The 12,826-nt window shown below is 52.5% G+C and overlaps 1 protein-coding gene across 1 annotated transcript in view; it reads right to left on the reverse strand.

Moving 5' to 3' along the window:
* LOC116937246 (uncharacterized) overlaps window positions 1-12,826 on the reverse strand; it is a 70,617-nt gene that overhangs the window by 40,693 nt on the left and 17,098 nt on the right. The window contains exons 3-7 of the mRNA XM_076055362.1: window positions 10,525-10,626; window positions 8,764-8,802; window positions 4,094-4,153; window positions 3,838-3,906; window positions 1,825-2,007 (exon numbers count right to left, since the gene is read on the reverse strand). Of these exons, the coding sequence (XP_075911477.1) occupies window positions 1,825-2,007; window positions 3,838-3,906; window positions 4,094-4,153; window positions 8,764-8,802; window positions 10,525-10,626 (453 nt within the window). The remainder of the gene's footprint in view (window positions 1-1,824; window positions 2,008-3,837; window positions 3,907-4,093; window positions 4,154-8,763; window positions 8,803-10,524; window positions 10,627-12,826) is intronic.

Genomic DNA, 12,826 nt, shown 5'->3' on the forward strand with positions numbered 1-12,826 from the left:
CACACAGACACACAGACTCACACAGAGACACACACATAGACACACACCGACACACAGACTCACACAGAGAGACACAGACACACACAGAGACAGAGACAGACACACACAGACACTCAGTCTAAGCCTCGGGTCCTCCAGAAGGTTACCAGATTGAACAGATGGGAATTAGTCCACACACTCCTGTAGTGAGAGTGGGTGGGTGAGTGGCTGGGTGAGTGGCTGAGTGAGTGGGTGAGTGTGAGTGGGTGGGTGGCTGGGTGAGTGAGTGGGTGGGTGAGTAGGTAAGTGAGTGGGTGGCTGAGTGGCTGAGTGGGTGAGTGGCTGGGTGGGTGGGTGAGTGGCTGAGTGGGTGGGTGAGTGGCTGAGTGGGTGGGTGAGTGGCTGAGTGGGTGGGTGAGTGGCTGAGTGGGTGGGTGAGTGGCTGAGTGGGTGGGTGAGTGACTGAGTGGGTGGGTGAGTGACTGAGTGGGTGGGTTGGTGAGTGGGTGGGTTGGTGAGTGAGTGACTGGTGAGTGGGTGGGTGGGTGAGTGAGTGAGTGGCTGAGTGAGTGGCGAGTGGGTGGGTTGGTGAGTGACTGGTGAGTGAGTGGCTGACTGAGTGGCTGACTGAGTGGTTGAGTGAGTGAGTGGGTTGGTGAGTGACTGACTGACTGAGTGACTGAGTGAGTGAGTGGCTGAGTGACTGAGTGATCGGGATCACCCCTAAGTAAGGTTTCTAAAATAGCTGAGTATTAAAATCACCACCCATCACCACCCCATCACCAAACCATTACGAACCCATCACCTTCCATGACCTCCCATCATCACCCCATCACCACCCATCACCCCATCACCACCCATCACCATCCCATCACCTCCCATCACCAATCCATCACCACCCATCATTGCCCCATCACCACCCATCATCCCATCACCACCCATCACCATCGCCCCATCACCTCCCATCATCACCCCATCACCACCCATCACCATCGCCCCATCACCACCCATCACCAATCCATCACCACCCATCATCACCCCATCACCACCCATCACCATCGCCCCATCACCACCCATCATCGCCCCATCACCACCCATCACCATCCCCCCATCACCACCCATCATCCCATCACCACCCATCACCAATCCATCACCACCCATCACCATCGCCCCATCACCACCCATCACCAATCCATCACCACCCATTACCATCCCATCACCACCCATCACCATCGCCCCATCACCACCCATCATCGCCCCATCACCACCCATCATCCCCCCATCACCACCCATCATCACCCCATCACCACCCATCACCATCCCATCACCACCCATCACCATCCCATCACCACCCATCAAACCATCACCACCCATCACCAATCCATCACCTCCCATCACCAATCCATCACCACCCATCATCGCCCCATCACCACCCATCACCAATCCATCACCACCCATCATCACCCCATCACCACCCATCACCATCCCATCACCACCCATCATCGCCCCATCACCACCCATCACCAATCCATCACCACCCATCACCATCCCATCACCACCCATCATCGCCCCATCACCACCCATCAAACCATCACCACCCATCACCATCCCATCACCACCCATCACCAATCCATCACCACCCATCACCCCATCACCACCCATCACCATCCCATCACCACCCATCACTTTACCATCACCACCCATCATCGCCCCATCACCACCCATCACCATCCCATCACCACCCATCACCATCGCCCCATCACCTCCCATCACTTTACCCTGAGGGCCAACCATCACCATAACCCCATCACCACCACCACCACCACCGCCACAGCCATCACCGACTTCCGTTGTGACATCACTTCCTGCCCCGCCTCCCCCACCCAAGATGGCGCCGCCCACCCCACCCAAGATGGCGCCGCCAGCACCGCAGCTTCCGGCCGCGGTGTCACTCCCCCCGGCTGCCGATTGGCCGAGGGAGCCGTAGGATTTGGGAGTCTTCCCACGCTCGCTCTGTAGGATCGATCCCTGTGCGGGGGAAATTGTGCTTGGGTTAGCACTGAAATACCATCGCACAGCCCGTGGTAACGCAGCTGAGGAGAGGCTGCCACTCCTCCGTCGGGAGCTGGACAACTACCTCCGGGACCTCTGTGGTGTACGGGAGGTCCCGTGGACTGGTTGTGGTGTGTGTGGAGGAGAGGCTGCCACTCCTCGGTCCGGAGCTGGACAACTACCTCCGGGACCTCTGTGCTGTACGGGAGGTCCCGTGGACTGGTTGTGGCGTGTGGAGAGGCTGCCACTCCTTTGTCGGGAGCTGGACAACTACCACCGGGACCTCTGTGGGGTAGGGGAGGTCCCGTGGAGTGGTTGTGGCGTGTGGAGAGGCTGCCACTCCTCAGTCAGGAGCTGGACAACTACCTCCGGGACCTCTGTGGTGTACGGGAGGTCCCGTGGACTGGCTGTGGCGTGTGTGGAGAGGCTGCCACTCCTCGGTCAGGAGCTGGACAACTACCGCTGGGACCTCTGTGGTATACGGGAGGTCCCGTGGACTGTTTGTGGTGTGAGGAGAGGCTGCCACTCCTCCGTCGGGAGCTGGACAACTACCACCGGGACCTCTGTGGTGTACGGGAGGTCCAGTGGACTGGTTGTGGCGTGTGTGGAGGAGAGGAGAGGCTGCCACTCCTCGGTCGGGAGCTGGACAACGACCGCCGGGACCTCTGTGCTGTACGGGAGGTCCCGTGGACTGGTTCTGGCATGTGGAGGAGAGGAGAGGCTGCCACTCCTCCGTCGGGAGCTGGTCAACTACCGCTGGGACCTCTGTGGTATACGGGAGGTCCCGTGGACTGGTTGTGGCGTGTGGAGAGGCTGCCACTCCTCCGTCGGGAGCTGGTCAACTACCGCTGGGACCTCTGTGGTATACGGGAGGTTCGATGGACTGGTTGTGGCATGAGGAGAGGCTGCCACTCCTCTGTCGGGAGCTGGTCAACTACCTCCGTGATCTCTGTGGTATACGGGAGGTCCGGTGGACTGTTTGTGGTGTGAGGAGAGGCTGCCACTCCTCCGTCGGGAGCTGGTCAACTACCACCGTGACCTCTGTGGTGTACGGGAGGTCCCGTGGACTGGTTGTGGTGTGTGTGGAGGAGAGGCTGCCACTCCTCGGTCCGGAGCTGGTCAACTACCTCCAGCACCTCTGTGCTGTACGGGAGGTCCCGTGGACTGGTTGTGGCATGAGGAGAGGCTGCCACTCCTCGGTCAGGAGCTGGTCAACTACTGCCAGCACCTCTGTGGTGTACGGGAGGTCCCGTGGACTGGTTCTGGCATGTGGAGGAGAGGAGAGGCTGCCACTCCCTCCGTCGGGAGCTGGACAACTACCTCCGTGACCTCTGTGCTGTACGGGAGGTCCCGTGGACTTGTTGTGGCGTGTGGAGAGGCTGCCACTCCTCTGTCCGGAGCTGGTCAACTACCGCCGGGACCTCTGTGGTATACGGGAGGTTCGATGGACTGGTTGTGGCATGAGGAGAGGCTGCCACTCCTCGGTCCGGAGCTGGTCAACTACCGCTGGGACCTCTGTGCTGTACGGGAGGTCCCGTGGACTGGTTGTGGCGTGTGTGGAGAGGAGAGGCTGCCACTCCTCGGTCAGGAGCTGGTCAACTACCGCTGGGACCTCTGTGCTGTACGGGAGGTCCGGTGGACTGGTTCTGGCATGAGGAGAGGCTGCCACTCCTCGGTCCGGAGCTGGTCAACTACCTCCAGCACCTCTGTGCTGTACGGGAGGTCCGGTGGACTGGTTCTGGTGTGTGGAGGAGAGGAGAGGCTGCCACTCCTCCGTCCGGCGTCACCGGATGATGGCGATCGCACCTGGCGCCCTGCGGCACAGCCATCGTCCTCTCTGTCAAAGGCGTCGTTCTTGAATGATGCCAGCGTCGACTGAGAGAGCCGGAGAACGACACAGACAGAGAGACACAGACAGAGAGAGAGAGAGAGAGACCCTTAGCCAGTTATAGTGTCTCTATATTTAATATCAATATACCGGCAGTGTAACTAGTGGCACGACCACTTTAACTGCTACAACTCGTGGTAGTTGTCATAGCGACGGCGGCGGTGACGTTGCTACCTCGTGTGGAGGAGTCTTCTGGCCCCTGCCATCTCCGCGGACTCCATCCTCAACGAAGCTCTGCAGGGGGCAGTGACAAGGTGGTTCAGCCTCACCGAAATTGGCGTCTCGATGCCTCATAAAAACCCACGTATCTCCCAGACCCCCGGGCGGATGTGGAGCAAACTCGGTAGGCTGAATCGCGATTGGGCGCAGATAAGTCCTGGATATTTTGGTCCAGATCGAACCGTGTTCTCCAGAGTTACCTCACGATACATTCGCCGGACGTGGAGGTATCTCCTAGACCCCCGGGCGGATGTGGAGCAAACTCGGTAGGCGGAATGGCGATTGGGCGCAGATAAGTCCTGGACATTTCGGTCCAGATCGAACCGTGTTCTCCAGAGATACCTCACGATACATTCGCCGGACGTGGAGATATCTCCTAGACCCCCGGGCGGATGTGGAGCAAACTCGGTAGGCGGAATGGTGATTGGGCGCAGATAAGTCCTGGAGATTTCGGTCCAGATCGAACCGTGTTCTCCAGAGCTACCTCACGATACATTCGCCGGACGTGGAGATATCTCCTAGACCCCCGCCGGGTGGATGCGAGTTATTTCAACGCGGCCGACTTAGCCTTGGGTACAGAAAGGTCGTGAAAATGTTGTTCCAGATCGAAATCTGTTCTGCAGAGTAATCATGACCCCATTTAATAGAAATATTTCCCAGATCCTTGGTTGGATGCGTTTTATATTCTGTAGACTGACTCACGATTGGGTGCAGATGCATTCTAGAACAGAATTGGTCCAGATCGAACCGTGTTTTCTATGGTTACCCCAAAATACAGACGCATACAGGGAGATATCTCCAAGACCTCTGGGTGGATGTGAATTATTTTTACTCGGCTGAATTATTATTGTATGGTGAGTCTATGGGTCTCTGTGTGGTGAGTCTGTGGGTCTCTGTGTGAGTCTGTGGGTCTCTGTGTGAGTCTGTGGGTCTCTGTGTGGTGGTGAGTCTGTGGGTCTCTGTGTGGTGAGTCTGTGGGTCTCTGTGTGAGTCTGTGGGTCTCTGTGTGAGTCTGTGGGTCTCTGTGTGGTGAGTCTGGGTCTCTGTGTGGTGGTGAGTTTATGGGTCTCTGTGTGGTGAGTCTGTGGGTCTCTGTGTGGTGAGTCTGTGGGTCTCCGTGTGAGTCTGTGGGTCTCTGTGTGAGTCTGTGGGTCTCTGTGTGGTGGTGAGTCTGTGGGTCTCTGTGTGGTGAGTCTGTGGGTCTCTGTGTGAGTCTGTGGGTCTCTGTGTGAGTCTGTGGGTCTCTGTGTGGTGAGTCTGGGTCTCTGTGTGGTGGTGAGTTTATGGGTCTCTGTGTGGTGAGTCTGTGGGTCTCTGTGTGGTGAGTCTGTGGGTCTCTGTGTGGTCAGTCTGTGGGTCTCTGTGTGGTGAGTCTGTGGGTCTCTGTGTGGTGAGTCTGTGGGTCTCTGTGTGGTGAGTCTGTGGATCTCTGTGTGGTGAATCTGTGGGTCTCTGTGTGGTGAGTCTGTGGATCTCTGTGTGATTCTGTGGGTCTCTGTGTGGTGAGTCTGTGGGTCTCTGTATGGTGAGTCTGTGGGTCTCTGTGTGGTGAGTCTGTGGGTATCTGTGTGGTGAGTCTGTGGGTCTCTGTGTGGTGAGTCTGTGGGTCTCTGTGTGGTGAGTCTGTGGGTCTCTGTGTGGTGAGTCTGTGGGTCTCTGTGTGGTGAGTCTGTGGGTCTCTGTGTGGTGAGTCTGTGGGTCTCTGTGTGGTGAGTCTGTGGGTCTCTGTGTGGTGAGTCTATGGGTTTCTGTGTGGTGAGTCTGTGGGTCTCTGTATGGTGAGTCTGTGGGTCTCTGTGTGAGTCTGTGGGTCTCTGTGTGGTGGTGAGTCTGTGGGTCTCTGTATGGTGAGTCTGTGGGTCTCTGTGTGAGTCTGTGGGTCTCTGTGTGAGTCTGTGGGTCTCTGTGTGGTGGTGAGTCTGTGGGTCTCTGTGTGGTGAGTCTGTGGGTCTCTGTGTGAGTCTGTGGGTCTCTGTGTGAGTCTGTGGGTCTCTGTGTGGTGAGTCTGGGTCTCTGTGTGGTGGTGAGTTTATGGGTCTCTGTGTGGTGAGTCTGTGGGTCTCTGTGTGGTGAGTCTGTGGGTCTCTGTGTGAGTCTGTGGGTCTCTGTGTGAGTCTGTGGGTCTCTGTGTGGTGGTGAGTCTGTGGGTCTCTGTGTGGTGAGTCTGTGGGTCTCTGTGTGAGTCTGTGGGTCTCTGTGTGAGTCTGTGGGTCTCTGTGTGGTGAGTCTGGGTCTCTGTGTGGTGGTGAGTTTATGGGTCTCTGTGTGGTGAGTCTGTGGGTCTCTGTGTGGTGAGTCTGTGGGTCTCTGTGTGGTCAGTCTGTGGGTCTCTGTGTGGTGAGTCTGTGGGTCTCTGTGTGGTGAGTCTGTGGGTCTCTGTGTGGTGAGTCTGTGGATCTCTGTGTGGTGAATCTGTGGGTCTCTGTGTGGTGAGTCTGTGGGTCTCTGTGTGATTCTGTGGGTCTCTGTGTGGTGAGTCTGTGGGTCTCTGTATGGTGAGTCTGTGGGTCTCTGTGTGGTGAGTCTGTGGGTATCTGTGTGGTGAGTCTGTGGGTCTCTGTGTGGTGAGTCTGTGGGTCTCTGTGTGGTGAGTCTGTGGGTCTCTGTGTGGTGAGTCTGTGGGTCTCTGTGTGGTGAGTCTGTGGGTCTCTGTGTGAGTCTGTGGGTCTCTGTGATGAGTCTGTGGGTCTCTGTGTGGTGAGTCTGTGGGTCTCTGTGTGGTGAGTCTGTGGGTCTCTGTATGGTGAGTCTGTGGGTCTCTGTGTGAGTCTGTGGGTCTCTGTATGGTGAGTCTGTGGGTCTCTGTGTGGTGAGTCTGTGGGTCTCTGTGTGGTGAGTCTGTGGGTCTCTGTGTGGTGAGTCTGTGGGTCTCTGTGTGGTGAGTCTGTGGGTCTCTGTGTGGTGAGTCTGTGTGTCTCTGTGTGGTGAGTCTATGGGTGTCTGTGTGGTGAGTCTGTGGGTCTCTGTGTGGTGAGTCTGTGGGTCTCTGTGTGGTGAGTCTGTGGGTCTCTGTGTGGTGAGTCTGTGGGTCTCTGTGTGGTGAGTCTGTGTGTCTCTGTGTGGTGAGTCTGTGGGTGTCTGTGTGGTGAGTCTGTGGGTCTCTGTGTGGTGAGTCTGTGGGTCTCTGTGTGGTGAGTCTGTGGGTCTCTGTGTGGTGAGTCTGTGGGTCTCTGTGTGGTGAGTCTGTGGGTCTCTGTGTGGTGAGTCTGTGGGTCTCTGTGTGGTGAGTCTGTGGGTCTCTGTGTGGTGAGTCTGTGGGTCTCTGTGTGGTGAGTCTGTGGGTCTCTGTGTGGTGAGTATGTGGGTCTCTGTATGGTGAGTCTGTGGGTCTCTGTGTGGTGAGTCTCTGGGTCTCTGTGTGGTGAGTCTATGGGTCTCTGTGTGGTGAGTCTGTGGGTCTCTGTGTGGTGAGTCTGTGGGTCTCTGTGTGGTGAGTCTGTGGGTCTCTGTGTGGTGAGTCTGTGGGTCTCTGTGTGGTGAGTCTGTGGGTCTCTGTGTGAGTCTGTGGGTCTCTGTGTGAGTCTGTGGGTCTCTGTGTGGTGAGTCTGGGTCTCTGTGTTGTGGTGAGTTTATGGGTCTCTGTGTTGTGGTGAGTTTATGGGTCTCTGTGTGGTGAGTCTGTGGGTCTCTGTGTGGTGAGTCTGTGGGTCTCTGTGTGGTGAGTCTGTGGGTCTCTGTATGGTGAGTCTGTGGATCTCTGTGTGGTGAATCTGTGGGTCTCTGTGTGGTGAGTCTGTGGGTCTCTGTGTGATTCTGTGGGTCTCTGTGTGGTGAGTCTGTGGGTCTCTGTGTGGTGAGTCTATGGGTGTCTGTGTGATGAGTCTGTGGGTCTCTATGAGTGAGTCTGTGGGTCTCTGTGTGGTGAGTCTGTGGGTCTCTGTGTGGTGAGTCTGTGGGTCTCTGTGTGGTGAGTCTATGGGTCTCTGTGTGGTGAGTCTGTGGGTCTCTGTGTGGTGAGTCTGTGGGTCTCTGTGTGGTGAGTCTGTGGGTCTCTGTGTGGTGAGTCTGTGGGTCTCTGTGTGGTGAGTCTATGGGTCTCTGTGTGATGAGTCTGTGGGTCTCTGTGTGATGAGTCTGTGGGTCTCTGTGTGGTGAGTCTGTGGGTCTCTATGAGTGAGTCTGTGGGTCTCTGTGTGGTGAGTCTGTGGGTCTCTATGAGTGAGTCTGTGGGTCTCTGTGTGGTGAGTCTGTGGGTCTCTGTGTGATGAGTCTGTGGGTCTCTGTGTGGTGAGTCTGTGGGTCTCTGTGTGGTGAGTCTGTGGGTCTCTATGAGTGAGTCTGTGGGTCTCTGTGTGGTGAGTCTGTGGGTCTCTATGAGTGAGTCTGTGGGTCTCTGTGTGGTGAGTCTGTGGGTCTCTATGTGGTGAGTCTGTGGGTCTCTATGAGTGAGTCTGTGGGTCTCTGTGTGGTGAGTCTGTGGGTCTCTATGAGTGAATCTGTGGGTCTCTGTGTGAGTCTGTGGGTCTCTGTGTGGTGAGTCTGTGGGTCTCTGTGTGGTGAGTCTGTGGGTCTCTGTGTGAGTCTGTGGGTCTCTATGTTGTGAGTCTATGAGTCTCTGTGTGAGTCTGTGGGTCTCTGTGTGAGTCTGTGGGTCTCTGTGTGAGTCTTTGGGTTTCTGCCCTCACCTCAACTCCAAGAAAGTTTACATAGGGCCCATTTTGACCCTAAAAGGAAAATACAAAAAGCATCATCATCAGTAGTATCACCATCATCACTAGTAATATCATCATCATCATCAGTAGTATCATCATCAGTAGTATAATCATCAGTAGTAGTAATTTCATCATTATCAGTAGTAGTATCATCATCAGTAGTATCATCATCAGTAGTATCATCATCATCATCATCAGTAGTAGTATCATCATCGGTAGTATCATCATCAGTAGTAGAAGTATGATCATCATCATCATCAATAGTATCATCATCATCATCAATAGTATCATCATCAGTAGTATCATCATCAATAGTATCATCATCATGAAAAGTATCATTATCAATAGTATCATCATCAGTAGTATCATCATCAATAGTATCATCATCATGAAAAGTATCATTATCAATAGTATCATCATCAGTAGTATCATCATCAATAGTATCATCATCAGTAGTAATAGTATCATTATCAATAGTATCATCAGTAGTAGTATCATCATCAATAGTATCATCATCAGTAGTATCATCTTCAGTAGTAGTAGTAGTATCATCATCATCATTATCATCATCACCAGTAGTATCATCATCAGTAGTAGTATCAAGATCAGTAGTAGTATCATCAGTAGCAGTATCATCAGTAGCAGTATCATCATCAGTAATAGTATCATCATCATCAGTAGTATCATCATCATTATCATCAGTAGTAGTATCATCATCATCAGTAGTAGTAGTATCATCATCATCAGTAATAGTAGTATCATCATCATCAGTAGTAGTATCATCATCATCAGCAGTAGTATCATCATCCTCAGTAGTAGTATCATCATCAGTATCATCAGTATTAGTAGTATCATCAATAGTATCATCAATAGTATCATCATCATCAGTAGTAGTATCATCATCATCATTAGTAGTAGTAGTATCATCATCAATAGTATCATCAATAGTATCATCATCAGTAGTAGTATCATCATCATCAGTAGTAGTATCATCATCATCAGTAGTAGTATCATCATCATCAGTAGTAGTATCATCATCATCAGTAGTAGTATCATCATCATCATCATCAGTAGTAGTATCATCATCATCAGTAGTAGTATCATCATCATCAGTAGTAGTATCATCATCATCAGTAGTAGTATCATCATCATCATCAGTAGTAGTATCATCATCATCAGTAGTAGTATCATCATCATCAGTAGTATCATCATCATCATCAGTAGTATCATCATCATCATCAGTAGTAGTATCATCATCATCAGTAGTAGTATCATCATCATCAGTAGTAGTATCATCATCATCAGTAGTAGTATCATCATCATCATCAGTAGTAGTATCATCATCATCATCATCAGTAGTAGTATCATCATCATCAGTAGTAGTATCATCATCATCAGTAGTAGTATCATCATCATCAGTAGTAGTATCATCATCATCATCAGTAGTATCATCATCATCATCAGTAGTAGTATCATCATCATCAGTAGTAGTATCATCATCATCAGTAGTAGTATCATCATCATCATCAGTAGTAGTATCATCATCATCATCATCAGTAGTAGTATCATCATCATCAGTAGTAGTATCATCATCATCAGTAGTAGTATCATCATCATCAGTAGTAGTATCATCATCATCATCAGTAGTAGTATCATCATCATCATCATCAGTAGTATCATCATCATCAGTAGTAGTATCACCACCATCACCACCATCACCATCACCACTATCACCTTCCTCCTGCGCCACGTGACCAGGTAGGTGAAGCTGCACGTGACCAGGAACAGAGTGGTCAAGCAAACGAGGATCAGGAGCACGTGGACAAAGATGGTCATCTGTGACGTCACAATGGGGGGAGGGGGTCACGTGGGGTGAGGGGGGCGGGGAGAGAGGGGTGGGTGAGTGAGTTGGTGAGTGAGTGAGTGGGTGAGTGAGTGAGTGGGTGGGTGAGTGAGTGAGTGGGTGAGTGAGTGAGTGGGTGGGTGAGTGAGTGAGTGGGTGGGTGAGTGAGTGAGTGAGTGGGTGGGTGAGTGAGTGGGTGAGTGAGTGAGTGGGTGAGTGGGTAAGTGAGTGAGTGAGCGGGTGAGCGAGTGGGTGAGTGAGTGGGTGAGCGAGTGGGTGAGTGAATGGATGAGTAGGTGGGTGAGTGGGTGAATGAGTGGGTGGGTGAGTGAGTGAGTGGGTAAGTGAGTGGGTAAGTGGGTGAGTGAGTGGGTGAGTGAGTGGGCGAGTGAGTGGGTGAGTGTGTGGGTGAGTGGGTGAGTGGGGGGGTGAGTGAGTGGGTTGGTGAGTGGGTGAGTGGGTGGTTGAGAGGGTGAGTGTCTGACTGATTGAGTGACTGAGTGCCTGAGTTAGTGACTTAGTGACTGACTGAGTGAGTTCCTGACTAAGTGACTGGCTGAGTGACTGAGTGGCTGACCGAGTGCCTGAATGAGTGAGTGACTGAGTGAGTGACTGAGTGTCTGACCAACTGAGTGGCTGACTGAATCCCCGACTGACTGAGTGACAGAGTGACTGAGTGAGTGACTGACCGAGTGCCTGAGTGACTGAGTGAGTGAGTGCCTGAGTGACTGAGTGACTGAGTGAGTGACTGAGTGAGTGAGTGACTGAGTGAGTGAGTGACTGACTGAATGACTCACTGAGTGACTGACTGATTGACTGAGTGACTGAGTGAGTGACTGAGTGAGTGACTGAATGAGTGAGTGACTGACTGAGTGACTGACTGAGTGACTGAATGACTGAGTGAGTGACTGAGTGACTGAATGAGTGACTGAGTGGCTGATTGAGTGACTGAGTGAGTGACTGAGTGAGTTGGTGACTGAGTGGACTGACTGAGTGACTGAGTGGGTGACTGACCGAGTGACTGAATGACTGACTAAGTGACTGACTGAGTGACTGTCTGAGTGACTGAGTGACTGAGTGACTGACTGAGTGACTGAGTGAGTTAGTGACTGAATGAGTGACTGACTGTGTGACTGACTGAGTGACTGACTGAGTGACTGACTGAGTGACTGAGTGGGTGACTGACTGAGTGACTGACTGAGTGACTTAGTGGGTGACTGACTGAGTGACTGACTGAGTGACTGACTAAGTGACTGACTGAGTGACTGAGTGACTGAGTGAGTGACTGAGTGAGTGACTGACTGAGTGACTGAGTAACTGACTGAGTGAGTGAGTGACTGAGTGAGTGACTGACTAAGAGACTGACTGAGTGACTGAGTGACTGACTGAGTGAGTGAGTGACTGAGTGAGTGACTGACTAAGTGACTGACTGAGTGACTGAGTGACTGAGTGAGTGAATGACTGACTGAGTGACTGACTGAGTGACTGACTGAGTGACTGACTGATTGAGTGAGTTAGTGACTGAGTGGTTGACTGACTGAGTGACTGACTGAGTGACTGAGTGACTGAGTGGGTGACTGACTGACAGAGTGACTGACTGAGTGACTGAGTAACTGACTGAGTGACTGACTGAGTGACTGACTGACTGAGTAACTGACTGACTCACTGAGTGACTGAGTGACTGACTGAGTGACTGACTGAGTGACTGAGTGAGTGACTGACTGAGTGACTGACTGAGTGACTGAGTGACTAACTGACTGACTGTGTGACTGACTGAGTGACTGACTGAGTGACTGACTGAGTGAGTGACTGAGTGAGTGACTGACTGAGTGACTGAGTGACTGAGTGAGTGACTGACTGAGTGAATGAGTGACTGAGTGACTGACTGAGTGACTGACTGACTGACTGAGTAACTGACTGAGTGACTGACTGAGTAACTGACTGAGTAACTGACTGAGTGGCTGAGTGACTGACTGAGTGACTGAGTGACTGAGTGACTGACTGAGTGACTGACTGACTGACTGAGTGACTGAGTGACTGACTGACTGAGTGACTGACTGACTCACTGAGTGACTGACTGAGTGACTGACTGAGTGACTGAGTGAGTGACTGACTGAGTGACTGACTGAGTGACTGAGTGACTAACTGACTGTGTGACTGACTGAGTGACTGACTGAGTGACTGACTAAGTGA

Source organism: Petromyzon marinus, chromosome 71, assembly GCF_048934315.1.
Source record: "Petromyzon marinus isolate PM22_M1 ecotype Great Lakes invasive population chromosome 71, UKy_Petmar_22M1.pri1.0, whole genome shotgun sequence".
Classification (NCBI taxonomy): Eukaryota; Metazoa; Chordata; class Hyperoartia; order Petromyzontiformes; family Petromyzontidae; genus Petromyzon; species Petromyzon marinus.